This window comes from Pipra filicauda, unplaced genomic scaffold (assembly GCF_003945595.2).
Source record: "Pipra filicauda isolate LSUMZ 115617 unplaced genomic scaffold, ASM394559v2 scaffold202_size1376763_pilon, whole genome shotgun sequence".
Classification (NCBI taxonomy): Eukaryota; Metazoa; Chordata; class Aves; order Passeriformes; family Pipridae; genus Pipra; species Pipra filicauda.
The window spans coordinates 1-19,903 of record NW_024104313.1 but is presented as its reverse complement, the minus strand read 5'-3'; the positions used below and the strand labels follow the sequence as shown (position 1 = coordinate 19,903).

At 38.4% G+C, this 19,903-nt stretch overlaps 1 protein-coding gene across 1 annotated transcript in view; it reads right to left on the bottom strand.

Moving 5' to 3' along the window:
• Positions 1-10,960, bottom strand: part of PRKN (parkin RBR E3 ubiquitin protein ligase) — a 710,634-nt gene extending 699,674 nt beyond the window's left edge. Inside the window, exons 1-2 of the mRNA XM_039380803.1 lie at positions 10,793-10,960; positions 10,315-10,595 (exon numbers count right to left, since the gene is read on the bottom strand). Of these exons, the coding sequence (XP_039236737.1) occupies positions 10,315-10,595; positions 10,793-10,950 (439 nt within the window). The 5' untranslated portion in view covers positions 10,951-10,960. The remainder of the gene's footprint in view (positions 1-10,314; positions 10,596-10,792) is intronic.
• Between the last annotated feature and the right edge of the window lie 8,943 nt (positions 10,961-19,903).

The following is a 19,903-nucleotide window of genomic DNA, read 5'->3' as shown; positions in this document are numbered from 1 at the left end:
GCAGCATTTGAGTATTAGTCAGCATTTTGAATGTAAAACTCTACACAGTTGAGAAGAAAAAAAAAACAAATCCCAAATGTGTTCATGACATGATTTTATGAAGCCAGTGTCACAAAACAGCCTGTTCATTTTAATGTAAATTTCCTGTCCTTCAGTCAGGATATTACCTAACAACCCAAAATCTCTGCTGAAGGATAAGTAGCAGAGTTCATTTATTTGATATAAAGTTAAATTAACTGTGTGGTTTAAAATACCATTCTGAAGTATCTGAGGCTTAATTTTTAAATGTGAAATTATTTTTATCTTCAGATCAGTAAAATAAAACCAGTAAATTTAATCCAGAATTAATTCAGAGGTGACATTTCATAATACCTAAGCAGAGCCACACACACCCCACAGTAAAATCAGCTTATGTTAAGTATATATGACTCTCAATAACTCTCAGGTACAGATGGAAGAATAAAGCTACAGACTGAAGAAGTTAGCTGAATTCAGACAGCACGGGTAAACTCTCAGAGCAGTGCTGGGATCAGCTGTGTGACTCCAATTGATTTTAGAACACGTCTCAATACTCAAGTGTTGTATTTATTTGTTGAACAAGTAAGGCAACAGAAATGGCTCCAGAAGTGCCTCTCCTGAGCTTCAGGTGTTTTATGAGATTGATGTGGCCACAGAACCATGCTATACTTGAAAATTTTGAGTTTTAATGTTATTTCAAAGCAGCACATGGTACTTTTATAAGGCTGTAATGTGTTTTCATTTTACCTGTACTGAAAAAAAAAGAACGGAGAACAGCAGGAAAGCAGCTATTCTAAGAAAGGGAGGCATAAAACGTAAACATAATGCAACAAAGAAGCAAATGAAGAAAGTCTCCCTTTATTAAAAATATGGGAAACAGATTGTGTTCATCTTGCTTAGGGCCAAGAGCCTCATTGTGGGGAATTCAGCCAGGCTCCACCACACAGCTCACTAAGGAGTTTTGCTGTGTTAAAAAGTAAACCAGATGGAATATTTGCTTCCAACAAGATAATTCTAATGGAAATTGTTAGAAGTACTGTAAAAGAAACTTTTCAGCTTCAATTGCTCTTTTATTATGTATAATGAGGCAAGTAGAATGAAAAGTAGACCATGAAAAAAAAAAAGTCAACCAAAAATTTAAAAATTCCAAACACTAATCATTAGCCAAGCTTAGAATTTTTTCTGCCTCAGAACTCCAGCTACTTACATAAAGCACACAGCAGACTAAAGCCAAATCTTAAACAGTAGCAGAGTTAGTAGGAATAAAATACCTTAAATTTAGGTGGAGTATGTAAAAAATACTCAGCTTGAAGGTCAGCTTGTAGTTTCATACAGTTTGAATTAAAAATACATAGCATATTAACACACTAATACACTAGGGCTTGGTGAGACCATAACAGACATGGCCTTTTTGTTCAGGACCATTAAGACAACATCTCCTGTTCTTAAAAGACCCTGTATTTTCCAGAGGAGGTACAAAAGACAAAGAAGAAGGTAGACGAGGTATAGTTCTATAGTTCCTGGTTTTGTCATCTTGTTGTACATCTGACCAAGAATTTTTGAAGTCCTGTGCCCTAACTGTGCTAGAGCAAAATGAAAGATTTGTTTTCCAGTTTGTTTGGGTTTTTTGTTGCATCAATATCTTAGGCTGTAGAGCCTGAAAACTGTTCTTGGCAGTAAATACCTTTTCCCCCTTAAGCTACACCCATTTCATCACAGCAACAAATTCATTCTTTAAAGAAAGGATAAAGGTAATAAAGGCAATTTTCTGTAAACAAAGCAGCTTAAACACATACTGAGCCTGTGACTTCTGAGAAATAGGGTCAATTATCACAGACAGACAAGCTCATGCTTCAGTTATCTCAATCCAGTTTGCCAAGGAGAGGCATCTACCACTAAGAAAGTACTGTTAAAATGGGCAATATATATTTTCTTTTTTTAGAAAAAAAAATCTTGCTCTCTCATACTAAAAACTGCTCTAAGCTCCGTTTTCTTCTTCAAGAACTGGTCTATACCAGACTTAAAAATTCTACACAGTCTTTGACTTTGTCCTGCCATGTTTTTTCAATCAGCCAGAAAGTAGACTGGAATGAAATTGCTATGACTGGATAAATGAAAATCAAATTTTTTCAACATTTATTTTCAGTAATCTAATTACAAAGCTTTTAGTAATAGTGTAATTACTTTGAAGTTCTGAACATATGTTTCCACTGAGAGTATTCCACAAAGGACACTGTATCAGAAAAGGGAAGAAATGGTACATAAATATACCAAAAATATTTCAGCTTATAAAAAAAAAATATTGAAAGGTGAACCACATGCCAGGTATGCAATACAATGTCCAATATGAACCACTTTTGTTTTCATCCACAGTCCTTTAACACCAATAAAGACAATGGAAAAGTCTGATTCTATGACATCAAAACATATTCACAAAAAGTTACTGGATTGACATTTAGAAAATAAAAAAACACATAGGAAATTATTATGACAGAAAGCACCTGAACACTGTTCCTTGAATTTTGAAGAGAAAAATTCAAGCAGGTCTAACGTTTGCACTAATGGAAAGGGTGTGTTAGAGAAATAGCTCACACAATAGGCTTGAAAAGCCTCAGTTTCTTGTGATTCTTACTCTAGTGAAGTTAACTAAATATCCTTAGCTCTATACACTGAAAGTTATTATATCTGATATATTAGATCTGACATAAACAGTTCTATTGACTAAATTTACTAGGAAAAAAAAAAGAATCAATGAACTAAGAGAGGGAATTCACCACTGAGCAAGACATTTAGAAATGCTAAACAAAAGATAAAGAAAACAGCAGCACGAACAGCAAGAAGATATTGGAAAGAAAAAAAAAAAACAAAGTAAAGGAAGTACTGGAACTACATCATAATGCAGAAAAGCTTTACATTTTTAACAAAACAACACTCACATTGCTCATCGCAACACTGATGAACAAAACAAGCATATTTTTGTTTCTGGAAAGACAAGTTTGCTTTTTTTGTTTGTGTTTTTTGCATATCACAAACAATTCACAAATGTAACTGAATTTAGTGCATAAGCCTACTCTTATCTAGCACACAAAAAAAAAAATCGGACATTTGTAAACCCATGAATAAGTTTTCACAGATAAACTAAAGCAAATGAGGACTCGTGGTAATAAAGGTATTGCTCACAACACCTTCACAATAACACAGCACAACCAACTCCATTTGATAGCAAGTGCTCTCTAAAAAGCTGTGCTTTCATTTCCTAAACATTAATACATTATAACCTTTCTGCCCTTTAAACTGCCATGGAATGACAAGCTCTTTCCTCAATTAGGATCTTCATTCATCTTTATCAGCTTCTGAAGTACTTAAACAATTAATCAAATCAACTTCTAAACACTTTTCTTTCATATACTCACGTCAGGACTGCTTATGCTCTCAGCAGAGGGGTCTAGGCTTAGAGCCTGGAGGCAAAGGCAAACTGTGTCCCCAAATTGGAAGAGAATGTCAAAACAATTACAAAAAACATAGAATAAAACAAAGCACAAAAAAATCTGTGTTGTTTCCTTACCAAAAGTTCTATGCTATAGGGACAAATAATACAAAACAGAAGAACTTTCAACATATTCAGAAAATAAACCCACAATCTCATTGGTCAGATTTCCAATATAACAGTTAAAAAGGGAAGAGGTGAACGGCAAGGCACTCCTCAAGAACATTCCTTTGGTAACCAGCTTTGTTTCATCATTTCAATTTAGCTCAAACCAGCCAAGTACAGAAAGTCAGCAGTATTCCTCAACAATGAGAACAGGAATACAGACAAGAGGTGTGTGTTAAAAACTGTATGCAGGATCCAGATAATTTATACCGGAGATGTTTAATGGACAATGCCCCATGGTTCTTTTTAGATGTGTGTGTCATCATCATTATTCTTCCTCTTCCAAAGGTAAATGGAAAAGAAAATAATGGCATATATTATAATAAACTCAGAGGTCAGGAGAGGGGATGAAAGCTTTAAAATAGTTTTAGAGTCAGAGTCTTAAAATTTCCTTCCTTGAGATTGTTAGCATGAATAGATGTATTCAATTCTGCAGACAGCCTCAAATAGTTCTGAAGTCCAAGAGCAAGGTTCTGCTGTAAAAAAAATAATCTAACTGCTTAGAAATAAAAAGCAGGAAAACAGTTAACATAATTTCTCTGAAGCATATAATTTATGATGTCACTTGTTTTGGAAGGCATTGTGATATATTTAGAAGGAGTTGACAAAGATTTTGTGTCTTATCCATTATAGGCCTGTAGCCACTGTAAGAAAAGACATCACTGAAATGTCTTACATAAAGCTACCATGTACTTAATGCATCATAATTGTGACAAGTTATTTACTGCAATCTTTTGGCTGAATTCATGAGAAATCATTAATCAAACTGCCTTCTTCAAGAAGAGGTACATGTTTACCAGCACAAATACCAGCTACCACTGTACAAATTGCTCAAGGGCATGAAATAAAAGCCAGTCTCATGATTAATTCTTCATTAATTTCTACCCTTAAGATCACTGACATCGAATTTAATATTTGACTAATGACTGGAGAACTTAAATGATTCCTTGTCTTGTCATTTTAACAGAGATTTTGTAATAACATGGCAAATATCTCACAGTTATTTTCATATGCCTCAAAGAAAAACTTTGGTGCTACAATTTTTCCTGGGTCAGACTTTAACAATATTAATGTAAACACGAACATGTGTTGAGAAAAACAACGGAACGTAAGAGTTACTGTTTAAAACCTGGTTTAGTACAATCAGGCAGGCTTCAGTCAAAAGGTGTACAGTAATGAACTAAGTCTTTCTCCATCTTGTCCAGCCTCAGGAATCAAACAGGTAAAAGGCTACGATGCATTTTTCTATATCAGATAAATCTAATGGATTTTTATCCTTCTTTTGTAAGGTCATCCATCTTTCCCTTCCTTTCGAACCAATCGAAATACAGAGGGACTAGGAAAGGCCTGAAGTACAACATTCAGAAACTGAAAAATTGTAAATTATAGATTTTAAAGGACATAATTTTCCATACTAAAATTTAGTTACTTAATGACTATAAGTCCTCATAAAGCACAAACATTTGCCCCACCTACACTGTAGTTCAGAAGGAAAAAAATCATGTATTGTGAAATAACTGACAATTATATAATTAAAGCTTGACAACTAATTATCTCCACACCAACCTTTGTAGTGGTATTCTGTGAATTGTGGATACATAGCTGCACATTTCTGACATTACCATTTTTTTCTTCTTTTAATGGAAAGCTGTATACATCACTGGCTACATTTTGTGTTAGAAGTTGATTTTCAGTCCAACAATACTTATACACAGTACATTAAAAAAAATATACCATTAAATAATAAAATTGATTGAAAATAATGAATTTATCTCTTTTACATAAATCTGTCTGGCAAAGTGACAAAGTTCCCACTAAAGGTTTTACTCTCCCTTGGGCTTCTCCTGAATATAACAACTTGGAAGGCCTGCACCATTCTCAGAATTATTTGCTTCTGTGGCCTGACCATTGACACAACTGACAGTTTCATGATACAGTGTATGGTAATCCAATTAATTTATTTCAGTAAATGAGGATATATGTGGTTCCAATTAAGAAACCTACTTTGCCTCTTGAGGCAATATTATCACAACAGAATCAAATAATGTCTTTGGCTTCCAATGTATCTACAAAAGACACACACATTACTTTGGCAAGGACTCTTAAGTAGTAGTATTTGCTGTTATTCTTTCTAAAATATTTTCTAAATTTTCATGTTTTGTTAGCATAACTTTTTTCTGGGAATAAGTGGAATTTGAAATTCTTAACTTTATTCTCATCTCACAGATAGGCTGGACCAAAGGTAATTGATAGTAAGTTTACACATTACATATAAATATACATGGGAAATGATTTTAAGAAATTGTCAGATCAATATTCTATCTGTAGGGCCTTATCTGAAAAACTCAGCACACTCATCAGAACTCCCTTAGCCACTGCTTAATTAGTTTCCAACGTGCCTCAATATTATAATACTGTATCCATTAAAAAACCCCAAAACAATTAACCAAAAATACCGAAAAAAGCGCAAAGAAACCCCCACTTTTCCTCCCCCTTGCTACTTTTCTTTCGAAAAGAAATCCAAGCAAAAAGCCTTCCCATCTCTCTTCATGGAAACAAAGAAATCCAGAATGCTCATGTATATCTAACAAAACCCAACTGCCTATTGAAGATAATCTTCTTCAAATGATACTAACTTTATAAAACTTGGCTGATAGTCACAACAAAGCATTTTGTAGGAAAATAATCAATAAAATATAAACCCAGTAAAACACACAATGTTTCATGATGCAATTCTGTACACACAGTACAATACAGCTCCTCTAACAGATGAAAAAAGCCTCAAAACAACTTGAGCAAAACAGCTCGCATATGGAATACAAGTAGCCTTTGACAGTCTGAGGTTTAGGTTTTGTTTCATCAAACTAAACATTGGAAAGATTATTCCGCATGCTCGTGAAGTAAGTGAACTACAACATGAGTTACTTTTTCAGTGAAAAGTACATATTGTAGTGGAACTGCCCATAGCATTACATACACTGAAATAGAACACCAAGATGACAACAAAAGAAAGAAACCCAAAATTGCAGCATAAAACCAAAATATCTAAGTAGAAAGTTCCCAAAGTACTTTTCCTTCAGTTGCTATGCTAGCACCATTCTTTTCTGGTCTAAATACATTCAGGGAAATTCTGAAAGGGTTTATTCTTATTTTGCTTCCCCAAGGTTATTTTCATAACAAGGAGAAATATTTATGCAGAAAGTAGATTACCAACACACTGAAAAAAGGTGCAACACAGAGGAGCGATCGGTCATCCAAATAGCTAAAACTTTCACTCAGGCTCCCATTCCCCTTTAACTTGATTACTGCCATACCAATCATATTTCATTGTCAAAGCCCTTCGCTACCTGCCTTTACCACCACCTGCATCTCCCAATCTCCACAGACATGCTGACCTGCCAATGTTAACTACATAGAGCCCATCCGCTACGTTTTTAAAACAGTCTGGGGACTCCTCCCGTGTTTTTTTGCTCTTTAAGAGGTATTTCCTTAAAAATTCCACGAAGCTGCCCTGGTATCATCTTTCTTTAAAATCAGGTTTGGTTTTGTTTTTTTTTTTACCATAGTACTTCTTGAAAACTCAAGAGGAGGTGCTTAGAAAGGTAATATCATTGCCAGGGCCATTGACTAAGAATCAGCTCAGCTAATCCAATTGTGAGTTGTCACTGCCCCTGTGCCAGCATTGGTTTTCAGCTGATCCAATGGTAAGCAAATGTAGGGTATTAAATAAATAAAATAAACATAAAAAACCTACCACAAACAAACCCAAAATCTCCCATGTCCCTAATTAAGTGGAGGTTTTGAAACCTCAAGTCACTCAACTAGCTCAGTCTGGATTCAAATTATCATTTAAGGAATCTGAATGTGTACAAGTCCATGGGACCTGGTGAGATACATCGGTGACAAAGAAGGGAAGGAAAAATAAAGATTGATTAAAGGAATTAACTATCATGTTACCGTGTGTTGCACAGTTACATTATAGCATTAACTCAAGAGAACATAAAACATTGCCAGAGATATGATACTTTAAAATATTTTGGAAAATACATCATGTGCTTCATCGGAAAGTTCTCTTAAACACACAGGTAAAAAAAACTGAGCACAGATGACACAAATTATCTCACCTTTCCCCTCCAGCCCCCAATTTTGCCATGGTATTCCCAGCTCACAAGTGTTTAGAGGAGACTTTTCAAAAAGCAAGAAACTGGACTAGGTCTCTACATCATATACTTTGAGGACAATTCCTGTATTTTTGGAAGGTGGGGGAGTGTATTGTCCTGATTTTGGCTGGGATAGAGTTAATTCTTATAAGAATGGTACGATGCTGTGTTTTGACTTTCCTATGAGAATAATGTTGGTAATACACTGATATTTAGTTGTTGCTAAGTAGTGCTTACCCTAAGTCAAGGACTTTTCAGTTTCCCATGGTCCACCAAATTGTAGGTGCACAAGAAGCTCAGAGAGAGTGTGACCAGGACAGCTGACCTGAACTGGCCACAGGGATATTCCATACCACAGAACATCAGTATACGAACTGGTGGGAGCTGGCCTGGAGGACGGGCTGGGCATCAGTCAGTGGCGGTGAGCAGCCGTATTGTGCATCCCTTTGTTTCTCTTGGGCTTCATTCCTCTCTCTCCTTTTCATTACAATTATCATCGTCATTAGCTTTAACAGCATTACTATTGTATTTTACTTTGGTTTAATTATTGAACTGTTCTTTCCTCAACCCACAAGTTTTACTTTCTTTTTCCCCCACCCCCACCCGCCCTCGACTCCCCTCCCCATCCCCCCCGGGCAAGGAAGGAGGGATTGAGCGGCTTCTTGGTACTTAGTTGCCTGATGGGGTTAAACCACGGCAGGTTGCAACTCATGCAAAGCTTCGTTTATAAATTTGCAACTAATTAGTATGTACGTTTTATAATCAATATTCACAAACATTTCCGTCTGCCACAGTGAAAATAAAATTATCATTCATCAGTCATATAACATTTATATTCATGAGCATAAGTAAATATTTAGATTTCAGTGTGAGGGCTAGAGGCATCCACTCTGTAACCACATGGGCTGTCCCTCAGGTGCACTCAACTTACTTTTCTGAAGCATAGAGAAGCAAACACACACTGTAGTTCTGTTAACGTGTGTATTTTATATACTACAGCAATACACCATATCAGCAGACAACACTGCAAAATTAAAAAACAGCAGAATACCTAACCCTCTGTGCTCTCCTTAAGCCAAGCCTTTAATTTAAAATATTCTCATCTACAAAAGGCAAAAATAGCCCAAATGACAAGAAAGTTCAGGAAGCAAAACTCCACAACTAGGAAGAGACTATTTGCATAAGTATTTATACATACTGAAAACCAACTGCTTTTAACTTTCTTTTTAGCTTTAACAAAGCTGATAGAAAAAGAACATTACCCACAAACTTATGGCCATGTGCGGCTAAGAAAAAAAGAACACCTAATTGAAAAACCCATAGGATTCTAGGTCACTTTCGAGATGTTCAATTTAAAAACAATACATATTTTTACAAAAAAACGCATGGTTTTCAACTTCACTGGGTCTTACATAGACAGCAATTATGACACCTACAGTGATGATGAAACAGTAAGTCTGAGGACAGTAAGGAATTGTTAGATTACACGTTCACCCACTACATTTTATAGGTCTTACTTTAAATAATTCATATTGAGAAAGTGAATGTGAGATGAAATGTGTAATTTGTGAATTCCCCAGGTAGAGGTTCATCTTACAAGGAACAGGAGAAAAGCCACTGCTGGAACAAGAGATTCACGTGTTGCACTAGCACTGCATAGGCACAGAAACCACGCTCAAGGACCACAGGGTCAAAGTGCCAACACTGTCCGGCCCAAGCTGCTTCTTTGTCATGCCACCGCCAGCAACCACCACGCCCGACCAATAACACGTTTTTATAAATGCTGGCAAGGCAAAAAAGTTCGCAGATCACACAGAACCTCGCCCAAAGGTATTCACAGTCGATATACGGAGAAGGAATAAAAACGAACTTAAAAATGACCTCAGTGTCAAGGCCTTGGCCAGGCCCCCCTCCCACAGGCGGGCACTGACCCCTCTCGGCCCTCTGCCCCCCGTGTCCCCGCGCGGCCCCGACGGGCGCACCACGCGCTGTGACCGGCGCGCGCAGCACCGAAGGCAGCGCCGGCTCGTCCAGGGGCGCGCTCCCGCCCCGCCGAAGCAACGGGGGAGGCGGGCGGGGAGGGAGGGGAATCGAAGGGAGGCGAGCCGGCCCCCGCTGCCCCCCGAGGCCGCAGACAGAGCAGCAGCGGCGGCGAAGGCAGAGAAGGGGCGGGGAGGAAAGGGCGGACCCGCATCCGGGCTCGCTCCCTGACGCGCTCACTCACCGATCATGGCGGCGAGGGTGGAGAAGGGGGGCCGCGTACACGCGCGCGCACGTGCCGGCCGCGCCCTCCCGCTCGAGCGCTCCCCCGGCAGCCGACCGGTGGAGTCGCGAGACTGCGGGCGGGGCGGGGCGGCGCGGAATACGCATGCGCCTCCATGAGGCGCGCGAGGCCCCCTGGGTAACGTAGTTCTTCGCCACTTCACACCGGCCCCTACTCTGCCCACGTGATCGCCTCTCCCTCCACGCCCCTCCAGCCCCCACCTTCGCTAATGACTTTCTCCCTGATTGCCGTCTGTCGCCTCGGTGTTCGGCGCACCGAGAGGGGGCACAGCCGGGCGGGGCCGCTGGGTCTCTCTCCGGCTCCCTTTGCGCTTCCCAGGCGGGTTGTTGACGCGTTGCCTGGCAACGGTCGCGTGTCCGGGGGACCGCCCGCGGCGGCCGGTGCCCAACGGACCCCGTGAGGGAGGGACCGCAGGGCCGCAGCCGGCGGGGGCACAGCGGCCGGCGGGGGGGGAGAAGTCCCCGGGGGACAAGGACAGCAGGTGGTGATGAAGGGCTGGACACGGTGGAGTAGGGGGGGGACGAGCTGGGATGATGCAGAAGGGGTCCTGGAGGGGGGAAGGAAGGCGCGAGAGGGGTGTGTGGGGGTATCGCTGATCCTGAAAAGAGCGGAGTTAGAGCTGCTGCCGCCTTCTAACTGGCTGGGCACGGGGCGCTGATGTTCGCTTGTTTGTTCCAGTCCGTATTTCTCCTCTGGTCCGTCGCGGGCGCCGGTGGGGAGATGGTAGTGGACAAGGCGGGCTCCGGCCCCTCGAAGCCCGCAGGCGACAGGTGCCCCCGGCAGCGGGAGAAGAAGAACAAGGAGCAGGCCTGCGACGGATTCACTATTAGAGCCATGATGAAAAACAGCGTGGTACGTTTGCTGCTAGCATAGAGGTGACATTAATTAGCTTACCTTAACGTGTCCAAAAAGCATAGCCAGTTAGAGCTGAGCAAAAAGCATGTCAGGAAGGTGTGCAAGTTATAGTAAAACCTTGTCTGGGTTATGCTGCTTGCTGAAATTACCTTCAGAATTTACAGAAGTGTTATCAGAAGATAACTCTGTGTGTGTGGTAATTGTGATGCTTCAACTACCAAGCGCATTGCTTTGGTGCCATCCTATTAATCTGCTAGCCTATGGGCTTGTGTGAGAGGCTCACTGCCTTGCTTTTAGCAATATGCTGTGAGGTGCTACTGCAGTAATACTCGAAAGTGTTTCCATACACTGCTACAATGTGGTAAAAGTTTCATGTGAATGTTACATAGGATGGCAAAGATCTGGACAATACACTAGTTTTTAAAATAAGCTTGAAAAATAATAAAAAACTTCCGCACCGTGTAGGATAATACTAAACTGGAAACAAACATTAGTTCTCCAACTCATAGTTCAAAGACAAAGAGGAGTTGATCCAGTGTGCTTTATTTTAAGCTAACAGTCACAATTTCTAACAAATTTAGAGGTTTGCGAGTTAAAATATTAGTATAAAATTGTTTTATATTGTTTTATTTGTCTACCTTTGTCAGAATTTAGGAATAAAAAAAACTTCAACTAATACAGAATGCAGATGTTCAGCATGTAAGCAGATGAAGTAATATGCACATACATCTGTGCTTAAACTCTTGAATTGTATTTTTCTTTATTTGGACACTGTTCAAGGTGTTAGCAAAGTCTTGAATTCTCAAGGGGTTTTTTGGAATCGATATACTATTCCAACAGAAATTAAGAAATACATTTCCCTTTTGCTGAAGTGGTCTTCTTGGAGCAGTCTCTCTGGTCTTGTTATCTGTAAGAGCATTCTCTTAGAAACCCAAACACGTCCATCTTTAAACAAATTTTAAGTAAAAATTGTGTATTTAAAGAACTTTCTCCCATTAGTAGGACTAAAATATGTTTCACCTTAGTTGGAAAAACACAAGGCGAACACAACAACAAAACTCTTTTGTTTTAAAGATTGTTTGGTTTGTGTTTTATTCTAGAGATTAATGGAATAGACTATAATACTTCAGCAACTTTAAGGATTAATTTTTAAAAGATGTTTCCTCTTCTCTGAACAAAATTCAAGTAATGGATATTTGCACATATTTGTTTTCACCTTGATATGTAAAAGACACTTAATTTTGTCTAGAAGAATCAGCAGTTTCAATGGAGTTGGAGAAATATATATTTAATTTTTCAAAAGGATCTGTGACTTGTGAACATAAGTAGCTATGAGTTTAATCAGAATGTAGGTTTCCTTTTAAATATTTATAGAGTATTAACTTTTATGGCTGCATTTCTAACTTCCTAAACATGAGCAGAAGGTTAATTCACGGGTAAAGTGGCTGCCTTTGGAGCTACTTGTTGAATCACAGAAGTTACTTTCTTTGGCAAGGACCTCTGTAGATCATCTAACCCAACCTCCCATTTGAAGTGGGCCTGTCACTAGCACTAGATCAGGTCAGTCATGGGTTTTCCTCACTAAGCTGTGAAACTTGCCAACTTCAGAGATTCCCTGACCTCTCTGGGCCATCTCTGCCTTGCCCACCTACCTGCCCCCTTGGCCTTTTCAGAGGTCGAGTTTGCAGTGTTCTGACCTGCTGCACAGGCTCTGCTCATAACTGGGTAGGCAGCAGTGAAACTGTTAGCCCCGACACTACAAATCTCCCAGGACCGCTATGTTTTGCAAAAGCTCCAAGTGAGGATAGGCAGCCACCGGAATCGTTTCCAGTCAATGTGCAGAAAAAATCAGTGTAGAGTAGGGAATATCTCTCTTGCTGCCACTCTGTGCAAAAGTCTGTGTCCCTCTTCTCTTTTCCTACAACTGGTTAAATGGAGCTTCAGATTTATTAAGTGCTCACATGTCAGAGGTTGACATCGTTGATAAAGTTCTCATGGAAGGCTTAGGAGTTGACTGGAAGGTTGAAAGCACAGCAGGAAAATATAGTTAGGACATGGTGATTCTTTTTGTTAGCAGCATGACAAGGCATAGGGTTGTCAGCAAACGTGTTTGGCATCTCCAGGTCAAACCACAAGGTACTAATTAATAGCTTTGGTGCAAGCGTGCAGTTAGTCTTAAACTCTTAGTGTGGAGTCTTAACAGGTTACCATTATACATATATGAATGTAAATGTTCTAGTAAAGGTTCCAGAATTCTTTGATGTTGCTTTTGCAGTGTTTTATTAAGCTGGTTTTTATGAAAGTTCCTGCTCTTACAGCCAGTAGTAAGTGCAGAAATTAAGTACTTCCAATACTGAAGACTTGTCTCAGCTCTCACTAAATCTAAAGTTTGCTTATTGAAATACAGTACTTAATAAATATTCACAAAAAATATTCCTGAAGAAAGTGTTTAAGTTATTCCAAAACTGTAAATTAATATAGTGGTTGAGGTCAAGAGCAAGATTCAATAAAAGTCCTCTACAGTAACAAGATTCAGTAAAGGTCTTCTACTAACAAGATAGGTATTGTGACATTTACATTTTAATTGTTCTGTCCTCCAAGTAGAATCAAGAATACCAAGTTATGTACTGATAGCTCACAGGTACTGCATGTAGAATTAGGAATAAAATTAAAAATGAATATATAGACTGGCAAGTAGGAAAACGTCTGAACGTGAATGTGGGCAGCAGGGAGATATTTCTCTTCCCTTCTGATCCTCTCCAGATGATATTTTTCCTATTTTTTGCAACTGTACATAAGAGAATAAAGTGTTAGTGTCCCTATTTTCTGTAATGCACTAGTGATAAAAGCACTTTTTCAAGGATAGGATTCATTCTATTACTCGAAGAAAACTGTAGAAAGGGAATTCCAGTCTATCTGCCACTTTTTAACAGATTCTTAACCGAGAATTTATAAGATTACTGAGGTGGAAAAATCTACACAGAGGGAAAAATCTGCATGTCTTTTTGAAGTGCTGTTACCATGCAGCAGAGAGTTAGGATTCATAGGGCTAGAAAGTGGCAAGGTAGGAAACTCACTAGGCAATATATTTTAGTGCGTATGTAATTCATGCAGGAGTTTTGAAAACTTTGTCCTTTGGAATTTTATGTCCATCATTGCTTGCTAGAATGGACCTGATGATATGGAGTGGAATTGGAACTTAAGTCATCCCTCCTGAGTTCTGAGCCCATAGCCCATAAAGCTATGAAAGATTGTTCTTTCTTTTTTCTTTCTTTTTTTTTTTTTGTTTTCTGTTTTACCTGAACCTTGAATTCCTTACTGCGAAACAGCAGAACTTCAGCAGGAAAGATGGAGTTTATCTTTCCTCTACAGGTCCTCTGTTAATAACACTTTTACCATGTAAGTTGAAGTATCCTTCTGTAGCATGTGAATTTGAACTCCTCTGGCCAGAGTACTGAGTTTGGATTTTCTACCCATCTTAGAGTACAAACCAGCAGATTTTATATAAAAAATATTACTATTACATTCATCTGTATTCCATTAAATCAGTCAGAAACTGCCACTAGGAATAGGCCACAGGGATAGAGTGAAATTGTCTACTAGATGGCCTTAGAAAGAAAGTAATGCTAAGAATTACTGTATTTCTGTAATGATAAGAATTACTGTATTTTTAAAACCAAAGCAGCTGTTCAACCTATGAGAGTCTCAGCTATGTGCCAGAGCCCAGCTTTCATCTCCTGAAAGAAGTATAACTGCTCATAAGCAGAAAAATGGTTATTTGGATTGCACTTCTGGATTTTCATTCTTCTATTCCTCATTTAGGAGTCTGTGGTCTGCATGTATTGAGATGAGTTCTTAGTCTTTGTTGTTTAAACTCTTTCAAGCCACGATCAGTGATGTGTGTTGTGAAGGGCTTTTTTACACTTTACCATTTGATAATAACTCATAGCAAGAGTTTAATTTTAACCATAGAGAAAATGTGATTTATTTACATTCTGAAACTTTTTAATTTGACATTCTATTTATAGTCATCCACAGGTGTAACTGAAACTGCTTTATTTACCTTGTAGCAGTAAAAGTTTCTAATCTGATTTTGAGGCTATAGGAAAGAATTGTTTACAAGAAAGAAGTATCTTTCAATTATAATAGCTAATTTATTGGAAAAGGCAGCGTGTTTTGGCATAAATAGATGTCAAGTTAAAGGAATGTTTTGATCAATGTTTATCAAGAAGTTAGCACCTCCATTTGGAGGAACTGCTCCAGTTTAACAATAGTAATTGCGTACAATCTACAAGTATACTTCAGTGAACAGTGAGACAATTTAAACTGTCACTGCTCTGGAAAGCAGTTCTATCTTCTTCCTTTTTCAGTCTGTTTAGTACTGCTGCCCCTTATTGTGTCCCCATTTGTACAATGTTGGCCGATCAGGGAACTGATCCTGCTGAAAAATACTCCAGGCTGTTGAAGCTAACAGCATTGAACTGCAGCCTTTGGGATTTAGGCAAGCAAAGCTTCTGCTTCCACGAACCTCATCTGTTTTGCCCTTCTCTCTCTCTCCTGACTGCATTCTTCCATCCCCCCTTTTCCACTGGCATTGTTTGTCCTTCAAATACAGAGAAGGTTGGCTCAGTTCTAACAGCTCTTAAGTTAAAATATGCAAGGAGAAGGGAAGCAGGAAGATGTCAATCCAAGTTGTGTGGGTGGGAATGTACCTTGGCAACATCGTGGTCTTAATTCATTTAAAACCAATTATGAAATTGAGTTCTAGCAGAGTAATTCCACAAGCATTTAAAGCAGCATAAAATTGTACCACAATTGAAAGGCGTGGTCTTTGTCCCTGAGCATTTATTCTTTGTGCAGTATGAGGTTTTGCATGGCCTTGCAATGAATTAGAGTGGGGCCCTGGTTAAACCTGGATTAAAAGCAGCTCAGCACCTTTTTTTTCCATCACAGTGCAGCCTTGACATACGATTTGGTAACAGTGTAAGCTCACAAAAGTTGTTGCTGCTACAGCCCTGCCTTCTTCTGCTTCATATTTGCACCTCCTCCTTGTGCCAATACGCAGTCATGCAACTGGATTGATGAGGCACTTGATTTGCATTAGGCTCAAACACAAAAAGCTTCAATGCAAGGAGGTTTTTATTTCCCCTCATAAAGTTATATTCTTTTCCAATTCCATGCTTGTGTTTACTGTAATGGCAGCTTTGAGAGTATAATGAAAAAGTAGAATATACAGCAAAACTACTAACACTTAAGGCCATAATGCCTTCAAAAAGCTTCTATTTCATATTATGCTTTCCAGCTATAACTTACATGGCTTAATCATACTACTCTTGTTTTCTTAAATACTTTAAAATCAGCCTTTATTTATTTTTGCAAATGTGGTAAGAGGTTGGTATTGCTCATAGCTGCAGTGCTAGGATGATATGATCTGCTCAATATCCTAAGTATGAAGAAATCATGCTGTTTTATCTATGAAAATCTGTTACATATTTGAATCTTCAGTAAATCTTCTCTTATAATTCAGTCATATGACTTAAAATGGATAATAAGTAAATTATTGGCTAGATTCTGTTTCAGGTTTCTGATTGACAATTCTTGTCTTAAATCAGTTCATTTGATTCATGATATTTTATGCAGAAAAAGACCTTGGAAGGTTTTAAGTTTCATAATTAGGGAAGGTAAATGTAAATTGATTTTAAAACATTATGACCATGCTGTTTCAAGACTCCTAATCGCTTTTTTATGAACTAATAAGTAAAATAATCTATACAATAAAATAAAATATTCTATATAATAAAATAGTTGTCTAATTATTTCAATTCTTGCATCGGAATGAAACTATTTTAAACTTTGCTAACTGTTTATAGATTTCATACAGGTTAAAATCCTGCAGTGCTCTGAATATATGGGTATCTTCATCTGATGCTTCTCTGAATGAAGAGGGCCTTTTTTGGTTTTGAGATTTTTTTTACTACAGATATAGGAATTCTGAACAAATTATTAGACAATAGTTGATAACAGTTATCTCTGAACAAGATTTTGAGCTGTCAACTTGCTGAGGAGGGAATTATCTAAAGTCAGCATTTTCCACATTTAGCTATCCTCTACGTGGGTTGCAGCCTTCATCTTAGTATTCTTCATATTAGTTGACTGAGAATGCTACAGGATACCTGGAGTGGGTTCAGTGAAGAGCCATCAAGGCAGGATCTGGAGCACATCTTCCAAGAGGAGAGGCTGAGGGGAACTGTATTTCAGCATGGAGAAGAGAAAGCTGCCAGGATACCTCATGGTATTAGGTCCTAACAGACCTAGTGACCCAATAGCTGTGAGAAAGCTGTCAGGAGGATGAAACCAGCCTGTTCTCTCTAGTGATGGGAAGACAGGAGATGTGTGTTGAAACATGGTGTTTAGGATGGTGGAAAGCTTTTTCACGATGAAGATAGTTAAGCACTGCATCAAGTTTCCCTGATGTTGTGCAGTCTTCTTGGAGGTTTTCAAGACCCAAATGGAAAAAGGTCTGAGCAACTTGTTCTGAGATAATCTTGCCTGGAGAAGGAGGTTGAATTGGAGTCTTCCTCAGGTCATTTCCAACCTGAGTTTTCTCATGATTCTACTACTACTTCCATACTATGGTGGTTTGTGGTCACTCCATGGCTTTGCTACTACTAAGGTCAGACAAATTAGCGATGACTAATTTACTCTCCATTTGGGCAAAGAAAAAGGCATTTGAGGGTTTTTGCTTTAATAGATTTGCTGCTTTTCTGAAGGTGTAAGGGGGTAATAAATACTGCAACTCCCTTCTGACCATCAGAAAAACTATATAACACCGTATAGTTCTGGTTATATTAGTGAACTACATCATAAATGTAAGGTTGACTTTATGAATACAATTGAGTAAGCCTGCATCAGGGCTTGGGTAGCAGCAACACGTGCTTATTAGCTGGGATTAGCTGCAGCTAATTCTTGTTATATGGTCTGCTGCAAGTATGCAGTGAGTGCTGCTGCCAAATATGCAATGAATGCTTGAAGGAATTGAAGCAGCTGGCCATGTCTGTAGCTGTCAACCTCGGGATGCTGTCCCTTGTCTCGCAGTCTCTTCTTGTCACTGCTGTAATTTAAACGACATTGGAAGCTTTCAGTGGATGAGACGAGATGTAGCACGGTGGCATTTGCACTAGAAAAAGGAGCGCAGAAACGGAAAAGGAACTGAATGTGATTCCTCAAAGTGGAGACCTGGCTGATGATTTTTCCTATGGCTGTGCTCCCCAACCTTATGTACCAATGTGCTAAAGACAATTGTTGCCTTACTGCAGGCAGAGAGTGCTGAAGTCCATACCAAGGAAATAGAAGTTTTCCTTCTTTTCTTAACTGATATTTCCAGTTTAATATATACACTTAGTCTGTGTTTAACTGAAATTATCTGGTAAGGATTTGAAGGGGTCAGAGAGATTTTGCTTCTTTCATGAAGTTTTCCTAACCACTTTAAATAACAATTATTGCAAAGCCAAAAAAGAATGTAGTGAACAATACTGTTGGTGCATTGATAAAATTTCTAGATAATGTCGTAGAAAAACTGCTGTGATAGACTGAGTGGTTCTTCCTAGCAGTAGTTAATTCTTTTATATACTTGACATTCATATAAGCAGTTTGGCATAGCTTTTCATTTTCATAGCATAGTTAAATAATTTTTCTGGAAAATTTACTGCTCTCTGATAACTTTGTTTCTTAGATAAAATACATGTCAGGTAAGATGAAGTTATAAAGTTCTGTATGAAGTCACAATGTGCTGGAGGCTGCCTTATGGAAGTCTTGTGTTAGTTACACTCTGATTCTGTGGGTACATTACAAATAAAATGCTTATTATAGTTGCAAATTTTGGTCTCTGATGGATGTAAGTTGAGGAGATGCATATAAAGAAAGGAATTTCTCCTGAGAGCTATGTAGTTCTAGAGTTAGACTTCCAATGGAATTTCTGTTGGGCCTCTTACCTGAAAAAACATAGGATTCTGATGTGATAATAAAGCCTGCCTTAATTGTAATGTAATGGTAAACATATAATTTAGCTTTTCACACATTTGTGATCGTATCTTTTAATGTATATTTAGCAGTTTGCATGCTTGTGTTGGAAAGCAAGATTTTTCATTTTTAAAAATTACTCTTCACCCATGTTTGTGTAAAGGGTGATGTCAAGATCTTGATAGCAAGAATGAATATTGATTTGTTTTCAGTTTGATAATAGAAGTATGTCATACCTTAATCAAGAGCTAATATCATTAGCCTGATTAGGATCCGGACTAGTTTTATTTGGTGATTTTTTGTATGATGAAATACTTTTTAAACAAATGTGTACTGCAGTAAGTACAACAGTTCTGCACGATGTACGACAATGTTGAAACATAAAATACACCATAGAAATGTCTGTGCAATGAAAACTCTTGAATGCCTCGAAGCAAGCATGACATACTGTAAAATTCCTGTGTAATCACCATTTGGTGGAAGAATATGTCTTTAAAGTTAGGTTTTGATGCCTATTTCATTGGTCATAAGCATATTACTGAGGATTTTGTCTAGTTGGCAATACTTAGTATTCTGCACAAAACCAATGTAAAACTAAATCAAAGGGTACAATATTTTCTTGCCTGTCTAATGTGCTTAAGACACCCATTGGTTTTGCCATTATCAGATGAACATTTTTTAAAAATTTTGTCTCGCTCTGCATCTCATTATAATATGAAAGAAAGAACTACTTCTGCATAGGTTGTTTGGACATAGCCAGGTGTTCTGGAAAATATCTGTAGGTATTAGGCCTTCTAAGTTTAGCAGGTCTTTCATTTTTTTCAATAATTGTTCAGATAGAATTTCTTTCCTGTTATTTCCATGTAAGATTTGTCTTAATGACAGCTGTATTATTAAGCCCATGATTTAGGGAAT